The 22,778-nt window shown below is 39.0% G+C and overlaps 3 protein-coding genes across 6 annotated transcripts; 1 reads left to right on the forward strand and 2 right to left on the reverse strand.

Moving 5' to 3' along the window:
- Positions 1 to 1,351: 1,351 nt before the first annotated feature.
- LOC148334984 (UDP-glucuronosyltransferase 2C1-like) lies at positions 1,352 to 8,488 on the reverse strand. 3 transcript variants are annotated; one of them, XM_088298473.1, is made up of 3 exons: positions 7,899 to 8,488; positions 6,514 to 6,534; positions 1,352 to 3,448 (listed from the first exon to the last, which is right to left on the reverse strand). In XM_088298473.1, the coding sequence occupies exons 1-3, from the start codon at positions 7,924 to 7,926 to the stop codon at positions 1,833 to 1,835; spliced, it is 1,665 nt and encodes a 554-aa protein (XP_088154599.1). In that variant the 5' UTR covers positions 7,927 to 8,488; the 3' UTR covers positions 1,352 to 1,832. The 3 variants fall into 3 exon arrangements, with proteins under 3 accessions (XP_088154599.1, XP_088154600.1, XP_088154601.1); XM_088298474.1 differs by lacking the exon at positions 6,514 to 6,534; XM_088298475.1 differs by lacking the exons at positions 6,514 to 6,534; positions 7,899 to 8,488 and adding an exon at positions 6,205 to 6,447.
- Positions 7,977 to 15,047, forward strand: LOC148334985 (ubiquitin-conjugating enzyme E2 Q2-like). Of its 2 annotated transcripts, none has more exons than XM_088298477.1 (13): positions 7,977 to 8,261; positions 10,275 to 10,379; positions 10,465 to 10,587; positions 10,665 to 10,721; positions 10,801 to 10,950; positions 12,014 to 12,098; positions 12,688 to 12,748; positions 12,841 to 12,931; positions 13,026 to 13,084; positions 13,201 to 13,249; positions 13,346 to 13,441; positions 14,259 to 14,325; positions 14,434 to 15,047. In XM_088298477.1, the coding sequence occupies exons 1-13, from the start codon at positions 8,103 to 8,105 to the stop codon at positions 14,463 to 14,465; spliced, it is 1,134 nt and encodes a 377-aa protein (XP_088154603.1). In that variant the 5' UTR covers positions 7,977 to 8,102; the 3' UTR covers positions 14,466 to 15,047. The 2 variants fall into 2 exon arrangements, with proteins under 2 accessions (XP_088154603.1, XP_088154602.1); XM_088298476.1 differs by having other exon boundaries at positions 7,979 to 8,261; positions 10,798 to 10,950.
- A 1,688-nt stretch (positions 15,048 to 16,735) lies between these two features.
- Positions 16,736 to 22,404, reverse strand: scamp5a (secretory carrier membrane protein 5a). The gene is made up of 7 exons (XM_088298137.1): positions 22,181 to 22,404; positions 21,435 to 21,510; positions 21,205 to 21,324; positions 20,340 to 20,496; positions 19,703 to 19,804; positions 19,145 to 19,262; positions 16,736 to 19,068 (listed from the first exon to the last, which is right to left on the reverse strand). Exons 2-7 carry the CDS (start codon positions 21,439 to 21,441, stop codon positions 18,880 to 18,882), a joined length of 693 nt encoding a protein of 230 aa, XP_088154263.1. The 5' UTR covers positions 21,442 to 21,510; positions 22,181 to 22,404; the 3' UTR covers positions 16,736 to 18,879.
- Between the last annotated feature and the right edge of the window lie 374 nt (positions 22,405 to 22,778).

The following is a 22,778-nucleotide window of genomic DNA, read 5'->3' on the forward strand; positions in this document are numbered from 1 at the left end:
ACTGATCAAAATTTGTTAGAATATTCTCTTCAATTCTCTGGAGTTCAGGAAATTGCACAAGTCAGCTGCATGGGCTACTTTCCTTATCCTCGCAAGGAGGATGAATGCAGCCAAGAAAATAGTGCTCCTAAAATATAGCCCTCACAATTTATAGGGTCCCTCACGGTCCAAGGTCTCCATCTGGTCCCACTTGGTGTTCTTCAGCATCCTGCAACCTTCCTTGTCTTTTGTGTGGGTGTGTATGAGTGTCCTTTCATAAAATCTCCAATTGTTGAGTGGGAGTCTTTTGCCAAATTTGTTGTCTTTAGCTTTACTGTGTGTTTGTGTGTGTGGTGCAAACTTTGCACTGCAAAGAGGAGCATAGATCATAAACAGTCTACGCTACACAACACAATTAAACGGAGTAATACATGAATAACATCAGAGAACAATATAAAAGCAGTAAATACAATCACTTCTAGTTTGATTTGATAAATGATTTACACCAATATAATAAAGCTGCTAATGTTAAAGTTCTATGTCCTGCCATGTAAATGCTTAACAGACTTCCTATCATAATGCCACTAAAATATTATAATCCTTCACAACCTTACATGAAACAATCAAAATGACAGGAGAGCGCTGTTATTCCAGTAAAATTCTAAAACTCCTTGCTGACTTTCAGTTTTAAGTCTGAGACTCAGAAAATTGTTAGGTGCAAGTGAAGTAAGTTTTTCAACAAATTTGCACTGCTTCATAATGACAGGTGCAAGTGTTCATAAACTGTATGGATTATTAACCTCGATTCGATCTTGGGCGGCACGGGGGACGACTGGTTAGCATGGTGGCCTCACAGTGCTGAGGTTGTGGGTTGGATCCCGGCTCCGGCCTTCCAGTGTGGAGGTTACATGTTCTCCCCGTGCCTGCATGGGTTTCCTCCGGGAACCTCCCACATTCTAATGACATGCATGATAGGTTGTTTGAGTACTCTAGATTGCCCCTAGGTATGAGTGTGAGCGCGGATGGTTGTTTGTACGGTAAAGTCGTCACTATAATTAAAGCACTACCAGTGCCATTTGTAAAGTTGTCTAGTTTAATTACCGTGCTTTACGTCAACTTCTCAGGCTAACTAAGCCTCAACAGTGCCAGTATCTTAAATAGAGGTTTAATCCTATTTCCCTCGGAACAGACATCAAGCGCCCCACCATAGACTACATAAAAGGATGGCCATAGATTATATATATATATATATATATATATATATATATATATATATATATATATATATATATATTTATATATATGGCTTTCAAAGTTAGAGTGTTAAATCTGACATTAATCCCCCCAAAATTCATGCAGTTAGATATTTTAACTCAGTTAATTCAGTTTTATTTAATTCAAAAACAATTTACATAATTTGCATAGCCAAATTCAAATAACATACCATATTAGCTGTATATCCTTAGCACATTATCTCAAAACAAAACACCATGCTCAATTTACCACTGGTCCTTGCAAAGCAACATTGCTGGACTAAATGTATAATTTTTGAGAAATGAAAAGAAAAATGCCTACGAAGGTGACTCCGTATTGAATCGTATTCAAAGATCAAACAAAGCTATTAGAACAGCCTTTGAATTAAAATACTTCTTATTCTGTGATTTTACATTCATCCCAAGATATTATTCAAGTAAATATCTGTTACAAGCTTCACAAAAAATAGTAGTTGAAAAATGTGATTAATCACAATTAATCATGGATTTTTTTTTTTGTGATTAATTAGTTAAAAAATGTAATCGCTTGACAGCACTTAACGGTAGATAAGTCATTTCTCCAAAGCTTAGGAAATAATATTATTCGCGTTTCACTTTTCTTCTATTAAAACAAATTCTCCACAGAAATCTCAAAATGAAAAGGCAGGTGAATATTAGAAGCAAAACTACTGTTAGCAAAGCTACAATGACATCAACAGAGTGGTAAACAAGCGGTGACATTTTGTTGGATCGTGCCTTCAAATGCGCAGCTCCTTTATGCCTCATAACATATTCGATCCAAAATATCGCCTGGTCCATTGGTTTCATTGGCTGATCCTTCCGCAGCCTTGAGAGTCTTTGCATGTTTTCCCTGTAGGATGAGTTGTTAAGAACTGTCAGGAGTGCGTCTGCAAAGATGTGCCTGTCAAGAGCAGCAATATCCACATTTACTGCTCCCCCTTTTGCGTGAATTCTGTTGATATTATCATGCTGATCAAAAATTAATGGAAGTCCTACGATTGGAATCCCATAGTAAATTGCTTCTTGAACGCCGTTGTTGCCTCCGTGCGTGACAAATACTCTTGTTTTAGGATGTGCCAAGAGGTCGTTCTGTGGTAGCCACTCAACCAGTAGAGTGTTGTTGCCCAGGTTGGCTGGCTTTTGTCCCACATACCTCCATATGACTTTCTGAGGCAGCATTGCAAAACCTGCAGCAATTTCCTCTGTGATATCTCGCGGAAGCTTTGCGATGACAGCCCCCAAAGTCATGATCACAACTCCGTGATCTCCAGAACTCTGGACAAACTCCTCCAGGTCCACAGAGAGCTGATTTGGAGGCTTGCACTGGAATCCACTCACGTAGACTATATTTGGCATTGTGGGTCGTGGAAATTCAAAGACAAAATCGTTTCTCAAAAGCCATAGATCAGCATCCAAAAAAAATGTTGAGTAATCCACATCAGGACCAAAGTAGCGCCTCACTATGGGTTTGTAGTAAGGCTCCGACATATACGACAATAACAATGTCGTCCTGAGGTAGGATATAACATTGCCGATTCTTTGTGGGAAAGTCATCTTATCTGTCAACTGTGCTGCGAAACGAGGAGTGTATGACAGAGGGGATGGGGCAATGAGGTCATGAACTTCACCCTGGAAGGTGAATTTGGCATTGTAAATGAGGGGAACGTGGAGATGACGTGCAAGCAGTGCGCCTCCGGCTATGTTAGGGTCAGTCAACACGACGTCATAATTGGCATTATGAAATGACTGCATCAGAGTTTCATTTTCAAACATTTGAACTATTGTCTCACAACGCAACTTGTTGCATGCAGAAAAGTGTCTGATAAGCACAATGTGATTCCAAATATAATTCCAAATGCGATGCAGAAGAGATTGATATCTCCTCTGCATATTCATTTCCAGTTGTTGAGACGCAAATATTTCCAAAAGATCCTTAAACCTTTCGTGGCCAGCTAGGTTGACTGAGTTGTAATGAGGGGACTTTTCTGCAATGTACCAGCTATCGGACGGCCGCACCACCGTGACCTCGTGGCCTTTGCCGTTAAGTTCCTCGAGGATAATGTTCATGTTTAGCCAATGGCTGCCGTCTAAAGGGAACACTAATATTTTGCCTCCAAATACACACGGCAGTTGAAGCAACAGAAGAGCAATGGTGATGATGTCAGACTTTGTCATTGTGACGCCCACCAAGAGACCTTGGAAAATATATGAAAGCAAAATAAACAGACTACTGTTAGTTGGGTGGACGCGTCATGTTCAAAACCATGCAATGACATTGAATTCATTTTAAAACTATTTGAAACATTTGAATTGTTTTGCAACTTTTTGCATGTGTATTAGTTAATCAATTACAATCAGGACAAATTAAAGAAGAAATAATCATGTGAAAGTAAGCATTAATGTTATTTTTGGAAAGTACCTAAAAAGCCACAAAAGGCTGTACGAAGCAGAAGGTTTTAGATGAATGGAATATCTTCATAGAATATATTGATTTCATTTATTGCAATTCAAACAAACTTATATATATATGTATATAAGTTTGTATATATATATATATATATATATATATATATATATATATATATATATATATAGATATGTTATTGATTCACTAGCACAGACTGAAATAGTTCATGATTATATTTTATTTTATTTTGTTGATTAAATCTTGCAGCTCAACTATTTTTTCACCATCTTAAGAAATTTGAATATTAAATTTAAAAAAAACAACCCAAATTATTAGATTACGAAATTCCCGCTTGTTTAAAACGCGTGTCAAACTCGTTTTTGTAGCGGCCTAAATTAAAGTTAGTGTTTGCCTCAGAGGGCTGTTATGAAATCATAAAAGCATTTAATTGCCTTATCATATTATTTCATAAACACAACTAATTAATGGTAACTCACAAACCCAATTCCAATGAAGTTGAGATGTATTATATATTTATAAAGAAAGAATGCAATGATTTCCAAATCATACTGAACCTATATTGAATTGAATACACTATAAAGACAAGATATTTAATGTTCAAATTGATAAACTTTGTTTTCAGCAAATAATAACAGGTTTTTTTTTCGCGTCAACACGTTGCAAAAAAAGAAGGCACAGGTGGCAACAAAGACTAATATAATATATCATCAAACACCAGTTTGGAACAGGTGAACAGTCTAAGCTAAAATGGGGTTCCATTTGTGCCAAAAATATGTCGTCACGCCTCCTGTCTCTGTATATGTCCTCATGACGTGTCAATTTAAGTTTCCAGTCATCCAGCTACGTGTGACACCGTACATGCCTAAGTAACGTGACCTCACTTCACGCAAGAACGTTATAATAAGTATGCAAAATAGTAAATATAGAAAAGATTAACGTTCTATGACTTTGTAGTATTTTCTACAATGATTAAATAAATTTAAAATGAATTAAAACAAAAAGTTTTGTGAGACTTAAACCTCATTTAAATTGGGGGAACGGACAATACGTCCTTTGCGGTTGAAGCCGGAGGGCAGCCATCTTACGTTGCCACTGTTACTGCCAAACTTCAGTTATTTTATTGAAAACACTGTTCTAAGTGCGCATTTCGGGTTAGGATTCCTGTATGCAGTAATGAGAGCCTCTCAAAGAATCAGCTTCACTGTTTTCATTGAACATTCAGACTATTTTAATTTGTGTTCTTATTACCTGCTAATTTATATTACACCATATGGAAAGTGCTTTGTTACAGCTCCATCTGTGGTGAAATGCACTATAAAAATAAGATTGTATTGTATTGTATATTACCACAGTGTTCTGAATTGTGCCCACCAAAGTTTCATTTTGTTTTTCTCTTTCACTTTGTTGTCATCTAAGGACACTTATCGGTACATTGACACTTACATTGACATCTAACAACGACATTTACATAGACAGCTAACAAAGGCATTGTCTAAAGACACGTAGCAACAATGTTTTCAGAGACAGTAGGCGTAACAAAATTTTTTTGAAACCCCCAAATCCAAGATGGACTGATGCAAAGTGGAAAAGTGATCTGTGGTCTGATGAGTCCACATTTCAAATTGTTTTGGAAATTGTGGACGACGTGTTATGCTGTCTTTTTCATGGACGGCCCTGCTTATTTCAGCAGGAAAATGTCAAACCACATTCTACCAGTGTTACAACAGTGTAGCTTCGGAGTAAAAGAGTGTGGTTCCTGTACTGGCCTGCTTGCAGCCCAGACCTGTCTCCTATTGAAAATGTGTAGCGCATTATGAAGCGGTAAATATGACAACGGATTCCGCGGACTGTTGAACAGCTCAAGCTGTACGTCAAACAAGAATGGGAAAGAATTCTACCGACAAGGCTTCACCAATTAAGTATCATCAATTCCCAAGCACTCATTGAATGTTGTTAAAAGAAAAGATAATGTAACACAGAGGTAAACATGACCTTGTCCCAACTTTTTGGCAATGTGTTGCAGCCATAAAATTTTAAGTTAATGATTATTTAATAAATACAAAGTTTATCAGTTCGAAGATCTTGTCTTTGTCGTGTATTCAATTAAATATCGGTTGAACATAATTTGAAAATCATTGTATTCTCTTCGTATATTTTTAATACAGCATCCCAACTTCATTGAAGTTGGGTTTGTATTTTGAAATCAGAAGTCAAGGATTATAATAGTTCAAGTTACTGTAAGAAGAAGTTTGGTAACAAAATGTATGCGCGCAATAAACAATTTGAAATGTTGGTGCAGATTTTAGAAAGAATCGTGGAAGTGGTGGGTCCAATCTGGTCTCAGGGGCTCGAGTTTTAGATCAGCAGTATAAAATAATGCTTATAATACAACAGTTTCATTTTTTAAATTGAACTACTGAAATTTGGGAACTTGTCTACCAAGTCCAAATGTGTTGAGATGTATTTGGATATCAAACAGTTATACAGAACTGTTTTTTCTTGTTTCTTAAATTTATTACTTACCCAAGGTCATGTGTGTCAGAGGATAATCCTAGAAAATAGCCTTGGATAATTATTTAAAAGGACAAGTGTGTTTGCAAAAGAAAAGCACCTGGGATGGGCTCAGCACAAGTAAGCATACATGTCGTATGGTGAACGAACTATGAACTGGCCGAGGGAAAACATTAACTATGTTTTGTGAGAAGGCGTGCACGCCCAAAAACCCCAAACCTATTTGTTTTATACACAACCAATCGCGATTTGTTGGCATTCAACTCTTGCGCCATCTAGAGTCAAAATACGGCGCACACAGCAATGATGAACTCCACTTACTGGACGTCTCTTTCGGTACACCTGCAAAAGCCAATCAGAAACCAAATGTATCAAAAAATTACTTTCAAAATTTTGCATTTTGAATGATAACAGAACAGTTCTATGGACTGTTGCAAACTTTAAACCACATTCAGCATTCTCGGATATGCTCTTGCAGTCATTTTTAAATAAAAGGTACTGTTCTACAATAATCTTTAAACATCCACTTTAACAACGAAGTTACGTTCTGAACAAGTGGGTCGCGCATTACTATAAACAATATTCATTTCAATATAAAACACATTCTCACTCTACTCGCTTAGCTGTGTAACACTACAGATTAATTGTTTTTTTGTGCACAATTTACACAGTAACCCACTCTTACAAATGGACCTCATCTTCGCTCAAAGACTGCAAGGGCTTCGCTTTGGCTAAGAACGTAAAGTAGCGAACGCTGCCCTCTGCTGGTCAGAGTTAAACATTGGGCTGCACTCGGAATTAAAACAAGATTAATGTGAAAAGAATATATACGAAAATATAAAAACTCTGTACGCCTCAGTGTGTGTCAGATTAATTCTCAAGATGAGCATGCAGTTTATGTGGTGGCTAACGCTAATGCGACCGTAAATAATTAGGTTAAATAAGTAAACTTCAATCAATTGTATTGACACGTTGATGACAACGAGAACCAGAGACGATAAGTGGTGCTCAAGCACCGACACTTTTGCCTTGGACCCCCCCAAGAAAATAAAAAGCTATTTTTTTGTTGCAAGCCATTTTTTCTTCAATCCCATAATAAAAATAAAAATCGCTCTCCGCAGTTCCACCTAAAGTGTTTCAAGAGTTCAGGAGCATTTATCTTAATCCTTAAAGGAAGAGACCAGTTAAAATTAATTTTCCAAGTTTCGATTAGTCAGAGTGTAAGGAGTAAAAGTGAAAACATCAATGGCGGGTGATACCCTGAAAAAAAGTTTCAACACAGCCACATCCTTATTTACAAGGTATGTGACTTGTACAACCATATTTCATTTGTTTGTCTTTACTTCCTCTCATTTTTTATTCAAATTTAGTTGATTATTAGTGTATTTTTGTGATTTATCTAGCTCATTTTTGTGTATAACAAAAACCTACTACTGAACATTACACTACAGCTTTCTTTGACCTATAGCTGTTACATTTGTGTTGAGTGTTCAAAATAAAATACCAAAGTTAAATAAACCGATATTAATTAATAGTGTGGAGAATTTGGTCGGTAGGTGCCCTTTTAACACAAGTATTGGCGCTTTCTAGAGTGTGACTGCTTTTCCCACTTCTTGATAACAATGAAATAAACTGAAAACTCATATATATATATATATATATATATATATATATATATATATATATATATATATACATATACATACATAGGCAGTATATAACTCCTTGATGCATCGTGCATGTATATTATTGAGAACGTTGTCGTCTTTTATCTTGGGACTCGACGTTAACCCGCAGCCCTTTTGTTGTTGTTCTCACGCTAACATGCGAGATCCGCAGAGCCGACTCGACTGCATTCCGCCCAGACTTCCCCTCCGCCAGCGGCCTGCTTGCTTTGAGATGAGTACAAGATGTCGGTGTCGGGGCTGAAGGCCGAATTGAAGTTTCTCGAGTCAATCTTTGACCCAAACCACGAAAGATTCCGAATCATAGACTGGAAACCCGACGAACTCAGTTGCCAGTTTAACGTAACAGGAGAGAAGCTGCTGATCATTCACTGCAATATCACGGTGGGTCCTCGGGGCCAGCTCTGGCTGCGTATGAAGCTAGCCCAACACAAGACTAGTCACTCAACACACACTTTAGTTTGCCCCGGGTTCCGGGGGCTCAAACAAACCAAGTGGACTGTTTTCCGTTGTTCTGATCTCGGCGACTGTGTTCAATTCCAACCCGACAAAGCTCTATAGACGTGAAATTAACTTTCAGGAAGCGTACAGTGAAACGACGCTGCAGTAGCTTTTTGCTAGCTCGCTCCCGACTGAAAGTAACGTGAATGCTAGCTTTCCTTGTTAGCCAAAATATTCGCGTTACTCTTGCCACCAATTTGGACCGTAAAGCCTCTCTGTTAACTTTATCACAACATCGTGCTTTAATACACGGCGGTAATTGATGCATTTGCGCAACATCACATATGTTTACCTGTCGAAGTAAAGATGTTTGAACAGTCGACACTGCCTCGAATGTCCCTAAATGTACAAGCATGGAGGGATTTTATGTCATATTTACATGTATTAACATTAGTTAGGTCTTTTCTGCTAATATTTTGATTCTCCAGACCAATGTACTTTGTTAAAGGAAAACGGGATACTCCCTCCATCTGAGGTAATTTAAAGATTGGTAATTTATGTACAGTATTATTCATGTTGTTTGGACTTGATATCACGTTTATATCACTGAACAATGTCAATGAGTGGCTGACATCTGTTGTATCTTTCTAATCTTAAATACCAGGCGATAGTTTCAATTCAGGTTACTTTATTGGTCGCCACCAGGGAGAAATTTGTCACAGAGATGGGATACAAGCCTTGACACATAACCTGTGACGTGAAAATGGATAGATGGATTGAACACCAAGAGATTCATTATCCCCGCTTCGCCCACAAAGTTTAGATTATCCATTGAACTTAATGTTCTTGGTTTTACATAGATGTTATTTTTGCCGCCGTGATTTGATTAAGAAACTGACTGTATGGTGTTAAATATGTTTTGAGTTCCTGATAGCCTTTTAAATCGATTAATATTTTACTAAGGAAGAGTGGACATGTTAAGCTTGACAACATCTAACTGCATCCCTGCATCCAACGTAATATGATAAAGTGCAAAACAAAAGTGTAAATATTCTGCAGTGATCCCCTGTTTTAGCCTTCATTGAATAATTAATCTAGTAATGTCAGTGGATTTCTTGGTAGCAACAGGGTGGACAGCAATTTCAGGGACATATGCAAATACTCAAGGTGGTCTTGACAATAGACGAAACATGAGCAAACTAGCTAGTTTTATCAAATCACTTGTTTTGACAATTTCAAGTTGAATGAGGTCTCCAACGAATAATTGATTATTTAACACGTCCACTTCGCAGTGCAGAAGTTGTAGGTTTGGATCATAATGGATTATTTAGTAGTTGATTAATCGTCACACCTCTAATCCGCCTGCAAGTAGTCAACAGATGATGTTTGGTCATAAAGGTATGACATGGTTAGCAAAGACTCATACAAGGAAAGATAAATACATGCATATGTTTTCCTCTGTTCATCCGATTGCTTCCGCTTAACCAGTGTCTCCAAGATAAACATCTAATTCTATTCCAACCTTCTAAAGTTTTAATTGTTGAAGCAACAGAACCCAATAATCCATTATTTTTAATAATTATAATAATTCATTGCTCCATAGTCAAACTCTTGTAAGATAAGTAATTTGGTCTGTTAAACAATCTTTTCACAATAATACAAACTGAATTTTTAACAAAATATGCCGCCTCGCAAAAATGCGGCTGATTTAGCGATGTACATTCCATTCTTTTAATATCCTTGGGTTAGAGATTCTTCTCGAAACCACATCATTGAGCAAGATGATCAGGCGCTTTGTTCCTTATCTGCAGAAGCGCGTGCCGCCGCAGCACATGGAAAGCATTAAACTTATCTGAGAATAATTTTTTTTACACTATAACCTTGTCATCGGGGAGACAGGATGATCGTGATCTGTTACTTTGTCATCTGTTTTAACTCAAGCTTCCTTCGTTGCAGGAATCTTATCCCTCAACGTCACCAATATGGTTTGTCGACTCCGATGATCCAAGTCTGGCGGAAGTCTTGGAGCGCTTGGAGGATGTGCGAAAAGGAAGCACGTTGGTAAGTCTGGTCACGACCTGGTCAAAATGGCCGGGGCTGTTCGTGAAAAGGGAAATTGTTACACTTGATTTCCTTTTCTGTGCAGCTTCTTCAGCAGTTGAAGCGTCTCATTTGTGACCTATGTCGACTGTACAACCTGCCTCAGCATCCCGATGTAGAAATGCTCGACCAGCCTCTGCCTGCTGGCCCCATTCTCCAAGAGCGAAAGGTAAGCTCTGATTTTTCTTATTTTACAGAGCTGAAACTACCGCCGCTCTTGTAACGCGCTGTCTCACATCGCGACAGCATGGACCTTCAGATGAGGTGACGTCGGAGGAGGACGAGGAGGAAGAAATGGCAGAGGTGCATTAAGGGAAATTGTCAACGTTTCGAGTTTAATTAACCCTTTTATCTAAACACCACTGATCAACTGTGGCAGCAGGACATTGACCTGGACCAAGACTTGGACCATTATGACATGAAAGAAGAAGAGCCGGTGGATGGCAAAAAGTCTGAAGATGATGGCATTGAAAAAGAACACCTGGCTATTTTGGAGAAGATCCGTAAAAATCAGAGACAAGACCACTTAAACGTAGGTGTTCATTTTTCTGTCCGTGTTTTCTGTGCCATCGGTGCACGACAAAGCAGATAACAAAAGCATCTTATTATATTTCAAAGAACGTACATTGACAACATTAAAAACACAGAAAACTTTTAAAACTGTTTACATTCGATCAGAATTATTATTTTTTTTGTTATGTATTCAGGACCTAAACCATTCATTGACTTGTTGAACAGTAGCGCAATTTTTAAATCTATTCCACAGACTGCTTGAGAGCCAGTGTAAAGCGTAATATATTCTGATCTCTTTTTCTCTGGTCAGAACCCGAGCGGCAGCATTCTGAATTTAGTTTTACTTGAGTCATTTTAAGGCAGATTTAACGACATCATTCTCAGACGTCAGAATCTGATTTTATTAGTTTTTTCGCTATTCATATTTGAAAGGACAGAGCTTGTCATTAAGTTGAAGAGTTTTCCAAATGTAGTTTTTTTTTGTCAGCCACTGACGTGACAGTATATAGTTTATAGTACAATCTAACTATACTTTAATATCATCTTTATTCTTTTGTCTAAGGGTTGGTTTAATATTGTTAAGAAATTTACTTATCACAGCGAAGCACTACTTTTACATTAAGTCCAGAATATGTCTTGTGAAATCTATTTTAATCGTCTGACGTTTTATTTATAATTGGGGCGTGTGTTTTCATTTGTATTTTTGGTTTACGGTATTTATTTACTGTTTGTGTTGCACACCACACAGAACTAGATCACACACACACGCAGGTGCACGCTTCGGTCCCGGGGTCAGTGTGTGTGAGAAAGAGCACTTGGGCTGTAGTATGGAAGCAAATCCATCGTTTTAGTCGCCATTTTTTTGTGTGCAGTGGGACTCCGACCACAGCACTGCAGTGAGCAACTGCTGCCCAAAAAAAAAAAAATTGATGACGGGAGTTAAATGAGTCAGCATGATTAATGTATTTGTTTGGCTGTATAAGGCCATGACAGGCATTTAATTATTTTCCATTCTTTTTGAATAGTCAGTTTCCTGTTAAGGCGTTAGCAACATTGATGTAACCCACTTGTGAATTTTTCAGGGCGCTGTCTCTGGCTCTGTACAGGCATCGGACCGCCTCATGAAGGAACTCAGGGAGATCTACAGATCACAGAGTTACAAGACAGGTGACTTTAGACTCATCATTGCTGGCTTTTGCTAATGACTGCTCCCCCTTTCACCTCATAATTCTAACGACTTAAGCATCTCTTTTTGAGGACAAAAAAACTGTCCGAATGAGTAAAATCGTATGAATTAGAATAATCCCTTCACAAGAAACAACAGGAATTTAGGAAATGTCCCAAACACAGTCTAGTATCCTGGTATTTATTTCACAGTGAAACTAAAAAGTTACTGAATCAATTTCTAGTTGCTGAATGGTATCAACTAATAACGTCCTTGAATCAAAACGGCAACCACAAATTGAATTCGTGTGAAAACAAAAACTTTGATTGCGCGGTGTCCTAAACTCACATATATATTTAACTAATATGCCTTATTACAGCTTGAAGACTAATGAACACAATCCATTATTATTTTATGTTAGCAGCATTTGTGACATCAACAGTGTTAGAAATAGTTTCTCCTGTTAACTTAGATTGTAGCAGTAGCGCTTTCTTCTTTGAACATTTCGAAGTACTTCACCGCCTGTTGGCCTACTTTTATTAATCATGTCATGAATGCACTTCTTATAATTGCATGTGCGTCATTCTACAGGTATTTATTCAGTGGAACTAGTCAATGACAGCCTTTATGATTGGCACGTCAAGTTAAGGACGTAAGTGGAGAAGACTCACTTCCTGTCATTATGTCCCCGCGTATGTGCGTGTTCTGGATGATTTGATGTTTTTTTTTTCTTCTTTTGAACAGGGTAGATCCAGATAGTCCGCTGCATAGTGACTTACAGGTCTTAAAAGAAAAGGAAGGAGTGGACTACATTTTGCTCAATTTCTCTTATAAAGTAAGTTGTATCATTAGATGCGGGAAATTCTCTTTTTGAAATGGATGCAAAATGTGCGAAAACTGATTATTTTTTTTCCCCCTTGGTATTTCAGGATAATTTCCCTTTTGACCCACCTTTTGTGCGGGTTGTCGCCCCTGTGCTCTCGGGAGGGTGAGTGTGTGCTGATATTCTCCTGTCCAATTCACATACAAATGGAGAAACAATTCCCTATTTTAATATGATATTTTTTGTATTGTTTCTATTTTATTTTATTTTTATTATTCCAGTTATGTTCTAGGAGGAGGAGCCTTGTGTATGGAGCTTCTCACAAAGCAGGTGTGAAAATGAGTTTATCTCATGACACCACTCGGATTTCCATGCAATAACAGCCTTGCTTTTTCTCTCTTTTTCTCTCTCTCTTTTGTGTTGCAGGGCTGGAGCAGTGCCTATTCCATAGAATCTGTTATTATGCAGATAAATGCAACTCTTGTCAAAGGAAAGGCCAGAGTTCAGTTTGGGGCCAACAAGGTGACACAGTCTCGTCTAATCAATTACTGATATTAACGTTCAAGAGTTTTAGTCATACTTGCAGCTTGCCATCAACAACCCCACACATGAAGCTTGATCTCGCATAACGGGCGGTAAATTGTGCGTTTGCTCCCGCTGCACACTGAGTGCACTTTTGGCAACAGATTTAAAAGGGTACATACTTCCATATTTAAGTTATTGTTGCGGCTTTCTTGATCCAAAAGTGATCTACTCGTTGGTTGGAGTTAGTCGGTTCTGCAGGGCCATCTATCTGTAATCCAAAAAGTTGACACACCGTTGTGCGATGAGGGGTTGGACCAAAATTAATTTATGCTGCTCAACTTCCTCTCTGTCATAGGAAAACTTGAGCTTTGCGTATGAGTATACTCTTAGCTTCGGTGCTACTCGTTTTGTCTTTGTGTGTGTGTCAAGATGATTGACAGGAGGGCAAACGAACAGCACGACTAAGTCTTGATGACAAACATGCATGCAAATGGCAATTTCTCAAGTCCGGAAAAAAATATTGTCATTTTCTATTTTTTAACTCATTCGCTACCATTGACGGATATATACGTACTTTCATTTTACCTGGGCTGGCAGTGAATGAGTTAATCAAACAATAAGTCGATATAGTAAGGCTTAGTAGTGCTGATGGTTTTCACCATGTAACATTCAGGAGAGCACTGCAAACGCACAATTAAGTTTGGAAGTGTAACTGAAAGACTTTCTAGAAGACTGATAATAAATGCGAAGTCTGCAACCAGATACAATTTCAATTAAAAAAAAACATGTCAAATTGTTTGTTTTTGTCTCATAGAATCAGTACAATCTTGCCAGAGCACAACAGTCATACAAATCCCTTGTGCAGATTCATGAAAAGAATGGTACGTAAATGACGATTACTTCTTTGGACTCACTCCTCGCATGGATGTTCGGATATACTATTGAAGTGTTTTGTTTTGTTTTGTTTTGTTTCTTTGTTTCGCCATCAGGCTGGTACACACCCCCTAAAGAGGATGGATAAGCAGCTCCATCCACTATGCAATGGGAACATGGGTCAAAGTGTCTCATTTTCTTTGGAGTATTTTTCCCCCATCTGACTTGCTGGGATTGCATCACGTTTCTTGCAGACCCATCTGGTTGGTTCATCTGACAAGTATTCCTACGTATGATGTGAGGGCGTCGCCTGCCCTGTTCATATATCTTCGATTGTCTTTTCTCCAGGTTGAATGTGGGAAGGGGGGGGATGTTTCTTCAGCTGCTTTTGACAAAGTGGACTTTAAATGAGTTTTAAAAGTCATTCTGAAGCCCTTGGAGTGGCATGTCACCTCACGTGTTTTTATTGATTTTGTTTGTTCATTAACAGGTACACAGTTATTGTTTTCAAACTATCTAGCAATTGTTTATTTTATATGGGCATCCCAGACAATAAATGAGCCAGTTGTCATAGTTTGGATGGTTATCTTTAAATTTAAATGACCTGCCACTCTATTTTTTAAAAGAATCTTTGGTCCAGAAGAACCAAATAGAGATGGGCTGTCGTCTGAGGGGAAAATGACTTTAGAATCTGCTCATTGTTGCTAAACATGATGCTTTTTTAATAATAATAATGCCTTTATTAGTCCCACAATGGGGAAATTCGAGATTCGAACCCAGGCCTCCTGGGGAGACTGGGTCCTGAACGCGGCGCCTTAGACCACTCGGCCATCCTGGCAGCCAAGATTCGAACCCAGGCCTCCTGGGGAGACTGGGTCCTGAACGCGGCGCCTTAGACCACTCGGCCATCCTGGCAGCCAAAATTTGAGATTCGAACCCAGGCCTCCTGGGGAGACTGGGTCCTGAACGCGGCGCCTTAGACCACTCGGCCATCCTGATGTGTTCCAGCAGAAATAAGAACATTAAGGAGCCCTTTTGCCTTATTCCTGATTCCGGTCTGCCCATCATTCCTGCCAGAGTTCGAATAGTTACAGCAGCAGGGTTGATTTGGTTAGCGGTTGCAGTGTGACACTCACTTGTGGCTGTAAGCATATTTTTTTCAAGCCACAAGAGTCGCACTGTAATCAGCCTCACAGAGTAAACAAAGGTTGTTGGGTTAGTAATAGTGCAATTTGTTAGTCCTGACATACCTTGATTGTAGTGGTTTGCACCTTCCCAGTTGAGTTCTGAAACCACAACCCTGTTACATGACAGTTGGGTTAACCCGTAGTGGGGGAAATGTAAGATGGCTGTCCTTTATCGCTACATGCAGATGTGCTTCTGTGTTGCTTTTGGCGTGCAAAATGAAAGGATTGCTGACCGTGTAAGAATGCAAAATTTGGCTTAACTCGGCCGCCATCACAACTACGAATCAAACTAACCTGCACAGGTTTTAAAAAGGGGACACTGACGAATCTGCTCACATTTCAGAAACACAATTTGAATCGGTCTCAAGTAACACACAGGATGGTGAGTCACCATCAGTCCCGTTGTAATTTCTCTGCGAGTGATTTATAAATGCCAACTGGAGGTCTTCCTCTCAAGCACTGGAATGCAGCTCTGGTCTGGCGGCATTGTTTCGTTGTCTTTTATTGTTTAACATCCACACAAGTGTCCAAGTGTGCTCACCTCAGAGGATCGGGATCCGCTGGTGTGGTTGCCGACCTGCCGATGCCAAAATTCTGCTCCAAGGGGTGACATTAGAGATCATTTACGATTGAAAGTCATGCAGTGGTGAATGGACTTGCACACTACTCTAAATGGACTGAGTCGAAAAGTTGAATCTCTTGAAACCAACAAACAGATGATGGCGTCTGGCACAATTTGCTTGCTTTGGTTATTTTTTTTTTTTTTTCATTTTTCATTTGAAGACATTTTGACCATGTACAGTAATTTGTAAACTTGCATCAAGTTTATGAATAAAGAATTTTACGATTTTTCTGTCTTATTGATTTAATTGAACATTTTTTATTAATGACGACCTCATTTATTCTTTACTGTTCCAGATAAACATGTTGTTTTCTTACAGAAGTTATCTGCACTGTAGACTAAAATAACCAAACATCCTTATTTCCCCCCTGAAGAGCAATTGGACGATTGTTTACTTCCAAGTTTCCAACTTTATGGGGATTTTTTTTATAATTTATATAATTACTCAAAATGACAAAATATAAAGTTTGATAGTTATGAATGAGGCTTTATATTTGATAAATCCACAAAGCCCTGAATATTTTCAAACATGCTATTTAATCAACAGAAAACACGCATTGGAAGATAGTTGAGTTTGTGTGCATAGAAAACAGATATTCCAATGGAAAATTGCAGCAATAGCTGTTTAATATCTATTATGGTTGGACCAAATAATACAAAAGTAATACACCCAAAATTATTTGTGTATCTTCCTCATGGAGACACAGCCTCCTCAAATGCACCTCAATTGAATGTTTCTTTATCCATGATGTTTTACACACTTCCACAAGTTATTTTATATTCATACTTATTTAAGCTATAGTACATGATTATACATATCAAACAGCAAACGGTACACATAGGGAACATTGGAGGAAATGGCTTTTCGGAAGCTTGAATACAGCACGATGAAATGGAACGGGCCACCAACAGTGTGCGCTAAAATTTCGCACGTCACTTTTTTTGCACTCCATTGTGCATTTATGAACAACTGAGCATGTACCGTACACTATAAGTCATAAACACTCTAGAAGTCATAACTTAGCTGGTGGACATGTAACGTAAACACGGAAATGACATTAGTGGTTTTAATTTCGAGAGCAGTCCCATTTTCCATCAGAAGTCCAAATAATGGAGCACAGCTAATTGTACAGGTTGAACCATTTGACTATTGCTCTACTCAAATTGCATGACCGTTTTGGTTTACACTAAGCACCTGTGTCAATCGACAACATACTTAAAATTCATATTTAAAAAAAAAACACAAGAAGATGTGCCTGAAACTCATCCAAACAACAAATACACAAAATAACAGAAAGGTTAAATAAACTGCATATGGAATACCACATCATCACAATCAGACAAGACAAGTCACATTTTGCGAATAACAAGCAGTCAGTTATGATTTTTTTTTTTTGTACATTTCCTTCAAACCTAATACGGTGTCACCGGTAAGAACCATCGATTGAATCTTGAAGACGTTTGGATCTGTGACCTCCACTGACAACTTCCGCTTTCACCTTTTTGAGATTTCATATTGTATTTTCTTCATTATAAATATCATAGTACACATACTCGTGGAAAAACACTGACAGCCACAGAATGACAATTATGACACCCAGAAGTTGGAGAAACAAGGAGGATTTTTTTTAAGGATTTACAGGAAGGAGGAAAATTTGTGAGTGAAGGGAAACTGATCTCACACGGCTATGACCACCAACAACATTGACTATTCACATTGAATGTCCAACTTCCAGATTTAAGACACCAATTTGGAATGTTTATCCAGTCAACCGCAGCTCTGCAGCCCGTTTTACGGCACATATCTTGAGAGGAAAACTGGGCTAATTAAGAATGGAGCCGCATTATCGTAAGTCCAAAAGTCAAAAGAGGGTCAGAGGGCCTTTCCAACAAATGGTTTTGTGCTTCTACGCGAGTCTGTCCCAAAAAGAGTCAACAATGCTGATTAACGAAACTACAACCTGATATTATATGATGACAGTGATTCGAAATTGTAAGGATCTAACCAGCATCTAAGTCACAAATGAAAAGGACTTCCTGCTGTTCCATTTCACAAAGACCAAGATTAAAATGTAAATTTGACATTGCAGCATAATGGTGAAGTCTTCAGCATTAATATTGTAAAATTGGTGATTGTAGATATTTCATTCGTGAGCCAACCTTTAAGAATACAAGCTAGCTTAGCATTCTTAGCTTAGCATAAAGAAACAACATCCAAAGTTTACAAAATTAGTGTTAAAATCCAGAGTTGTATGTGTCATTTATACAGCTTAGCGTAAGACTGCGATATTGTGGTTTTACACGGTTTTGTGTAAGAATAAATGCGCATTAACTCCTTGGTGTTCCTGGTATCAGCCTTGCTATGCTAAGATAAACTAAGTGAAATAATCCTCCTTTTATCATCGTCGTGGCATGTGTTCTGCTGTTTGGAAATTAACTAAAGTAAAAAAAGTAAAGAAAACAAGCTAGATATTACAGACGTTTCGATTCCATATTAAATGCCAGTGTTGATGCTGTGAAAATGTGACACATGGAGAGATTCAGTCCCTCTTTTCTGATACAAAAAAGTAACTTATTCACACTAATGTTCAATAAATGTACAGTACATTTGCACCTAATACTCTTCCCTACATGATTTCCCTTCTCAGCTTGTGAAGTGATATCTAATAAAGGGCACCTAATTATGAGTTGTGTTCTTAATTCATCCCTTTTTATATCTCTTCTCGAGAAGAACCTGGCCCGCTTTCCTTGTCCTACATGGGGTCATCGTAGTTATAGGTGGGCGCTGCCGAGTACTGGTTCTGCTGCATGGCTCCCTGGGCGGCGCCCATTGCAGCCTGCTGAGCCGCCTGCTGGACGTGGGGGTTCTTCCAGGCGCCAGTGGCCCACTCCTCCTGGGCTTTCCCCAGACTGCCACCGCTGCCGCGGTAGAAGTTATGCACCTGAACAAGACAGCGTGTAAATAGCCAAAAAGTCAGAGGAGGAATTTTGGACTGCAATTTCAAAGTTGTGAGTAACCTTCGAGAGGGCGATGAAGGAGAGCACGGCCACTGCGGTAAACATGATTGTGGGGATCAACATGACCACAGCTGAGCCGATGTTGGTGCTGAAGAACGTGATGGTCGCCAGCCAGCCACTAAGAAATAAAGCAAAAATGGTCATGCTTTTGACAGACAGTATTTAGTGGGGATGTTTGATACCACTTTTTTTTCATACTAGGACAATACTGCCAAGAAGTTAAAATTCTTGATGTGTTTTTTTTTTTGCCTAAGTACCAGTGGCTGATACAAAAAAATGTTGTAAATTATGATTTGTCAGTTATATATACCCTGCGATGGGCTGGCCACCAGTCAAGGATGTACTATTGGAATTGAATCCCAGCAGACTTTGGGCAAGAGTCTCCACCCTATCGCAGGGAACACCCAGACAACCACTGATACTCACTTTCACACCGTTGGATAATTTAGACTCTTCAAAATTTGGCAATCCGCACATTACATATTGCAGGTGTACGTAAAATTGTGTCTGGCGTGAGTTAAAAGCCATTAAATAGCTAAATTGATCTGGAAATCTTACCATACTCCCCAACCGGGAATGCCAACCGTCTGGATAATACTGATCACAACCTGCGCCATGAAGACGAAGAAGAATGCCATGAAGTTGAACGAGCTATCCGTCCTGAGGGGAGGAAATGTTTGCACATCAGAAACAATTGTTTTTCTTTCAAGATGTCAGATATTTAAGGGGGAAGACAACCCCAAAAAATTCCTAACAAGAATATCTTCCTTGCAGCCCCACAAGTCCAAACACAGCATTCTGATTAATATTGTATTTGTCGAATATAAGTTAAGCAGTAAAATCCACACGTTTTTATACATCTCAGGGGGCGGCCATTTTGTCACTTGTGTCTTCTGAAAATGACATCACAGTCGCTCAAGGCTCAGCTAACAACCAATCATGGTTCAGCTGAGAGAACAGGTGAGCTGTGATTGGCCGTTACCTGAGCAACTGTGATGTCATTTTCAGTCAATGAAAGTGACAAAATGGCCGCCTCCTGTGAAGGCTAAAAATGGGTGCGTTTTGTTGCCTAATTCATATTCCACAAACGCAATATTAATCAGAATGCTGTGTTTAGACTACAGATGGAACATAGAAAATATTATTGTAAAGAATATTTTGGGGTGGACTTCCCCTTTAAGTGGAAGCGGCTTACTTGAAGGCCTTGTAGATGGGCCTGAACCAGCACACGTATGAGCAAGGCGTGAAGAGGATGAGCCACAGGAAGGCCATGCCGAAATTGGTGGCTCCGCCTCCGCCACACATCCATGCCAGGCAGCCAATCAGATTAACAGCCAGTGTGGCACTGTTCACTGTCATAGAAACAATGATAGTTGACTGCAGCTCTTTTGTTTAAATTTCATTCAATCTCAATTTTACCACAATTCACCATACTAATTTACAGGAGACTGGGCCTACGATTTTTTTTTTTACAACTTGAGTGCTTCTACTTTAGCGGTAACATCTACTTTTCCGCGACACTTACATTTGTGTTGTTACACAGCAGGTCTACATGGTAAAATCAGAATCATCGCTATTGGCCAAGTACGTTAAAACACACAAGGACTTTGTCACTGGTAGCTGAATTCAAAAAGAAGACACGAAATGCACAATTAAGACATACACAAATGTGAAGAATTGAGTGGCTTTATGAATTCTGAATAGCACTCCGTAATATTGTACTTAAAAAAGCATACAGTATTGAGGTGAGTAAATATAATATAAAGAATTAAACAGTTTTTACAAGATTTTTGGCTTCAATTAAATGAATATTGTGCTGCCCTTCTGATGTTTGGAACATGGCCTCAAAATACAGAAAACATTGCAGCATGACAGCAATATTTAAGCAATATTCCTGTGAAATAGTTGGATGGCAAACGGCAATGAGAGCCGCAACTCAGGTCTTGCAGCTATGCTGGACAATGTTTTGGGTAAAACAGCTGTTTGGGTAGAACAGTTTATGACACACACAACAAAAATGTCGCCGTCAGTGCACTATTGAAATGAGCACGAACACTTACGGATCCACAAGTAGTAGAGCCGCTTGCACATGGTACGACGTTGGTCAGGGATCTCATTGAAATCTTGATAAAAGCACGGCTTGAGGGGGATGAATCGAGGCAGGGGAGGGAAATTGTTCTCTAGGATTGGAAAAACACACTTGAGTTTATATTGCTTCAAGACTGTTGCATGGTTAACATTATATTTCTGATGCTTTAATCCTGACTGTGGATAAGGTGCTTAAACATACCTGCCATAATGAGCTGTGTATTTTCCTCCGCTCGTAAAGAATAGCTTTGAGATCAGCTGGCGTAAAAACAAAAGTACTAAAAAAAAGAGAGAGAGAGGGAGAGAACATGACGTGCACAGGCCTTCTGGTGACAGATTTTCCACCCCCATACAAATAGATGAGGCTCATCCCGGTCATACCAGTGCATCCATCCATAATGAAGTCTCTCTCCTTGTTATTTGTGCAGATGGATGAATGAATGAATGAAAAGTGAGGCAATATAAAAGCTGTGTCATACAAATGACAGATTGGAGCAGCGTGGCCTTGTGGACAGAAATTGGAACAATGGTGATACATACAGGCCTACCAGACCCATATTGCACACAACAAAACGGCTACATTATTATTGTGACGGCTAATGGAGGACATACTGGTGCACAGCAGGATGCTATGAAGGGCATTTTCTGCTCCCGAAAATGAAAGCGGCGTCTGCAGAAATTTAATCTTTGGTGGTGGGGGGGTATTTAGTACATTGTGATCCCGAATCTGCTCCAAATATGTTTTTCTGTCAGGTGATGACGGCGGTGATACTGCAGTGGGAAAACGGGCATCTAGATCGGCGATGGAGAAGAGCTGTCCTTCACCCTGTGCGTCATGTCACGGGTGCAGCCGCGCTTCTTCCCCCGGACAGAGAGGCTACGGAATCCGGTTGGATTTCAACGCTTTTCGACGGAGTAAATGAATGAAAATATGTGCAAAATTCTTACCTTGCGTTTAGTGAATCGCAAAAATTCCACGTTTTTATTTAAAAAGCATCTTAGAGGTGAATATTCGAACAAATGCAAGCTTTAAAACGGACAGATCCGCCAGAGAAATGTACCGTTGGGCTCCCACTGATGCGTTAGGGAGGAAGAGACGATCACGTGATATGGGGTCTTTTTTTTTTTACTCCCTCATCTCACTCACGTTTTTTTGCCCGGCTGGGCAGTGGGCAGGCCAAGGGTCCAACAAAAACACTAGATTTGCTGCTGGGACGAATCGACCAATCACGAAGCAGCGCTGTTGAATCAGCAGCAATTTGCTTAGGAGATGATTACACAACAAGTCCGATTGGCTGCTTGCCAGTGACGTCACATAATGTCCAAGCGCCAAGGACGAACAAGCTAAATAGCAAAAAAAAACACAACACACAAACAAACAAACAAAAACAAACAAAATATATGTCTGTTTATATTTTCAGATAAAGCGCTCAATCAGATTTCATTCATGGCTCGCTCGTAGAGTTAGACTTTAAATATTAAGTTGTCAATACGAAAAAAGATACCAAGAAGAGAGTAACAAAATATTTTAAAGTAAAGTGAAAAT

The sequence above is a fragment of the Idiotropiscis lumnitzeri genome, chromosome 6 (assembly GCF_059441095.1).
Source record: "Idiotropiscis lumnitzeri isolate Australia: NSW breed Sydney's pygmy pipehorse chromosome 6, RoL_Ilum_1.0, whole genome shotgun sequence".
Taxonomy (NCBI): domain Eukaryota; kingdom Metazoa; phylum Chordata; class Actinopteri; order Syngnathiformes; family Syngnathidae; genus Idiotropiscis; species Idiotropiscis lumnitzeri.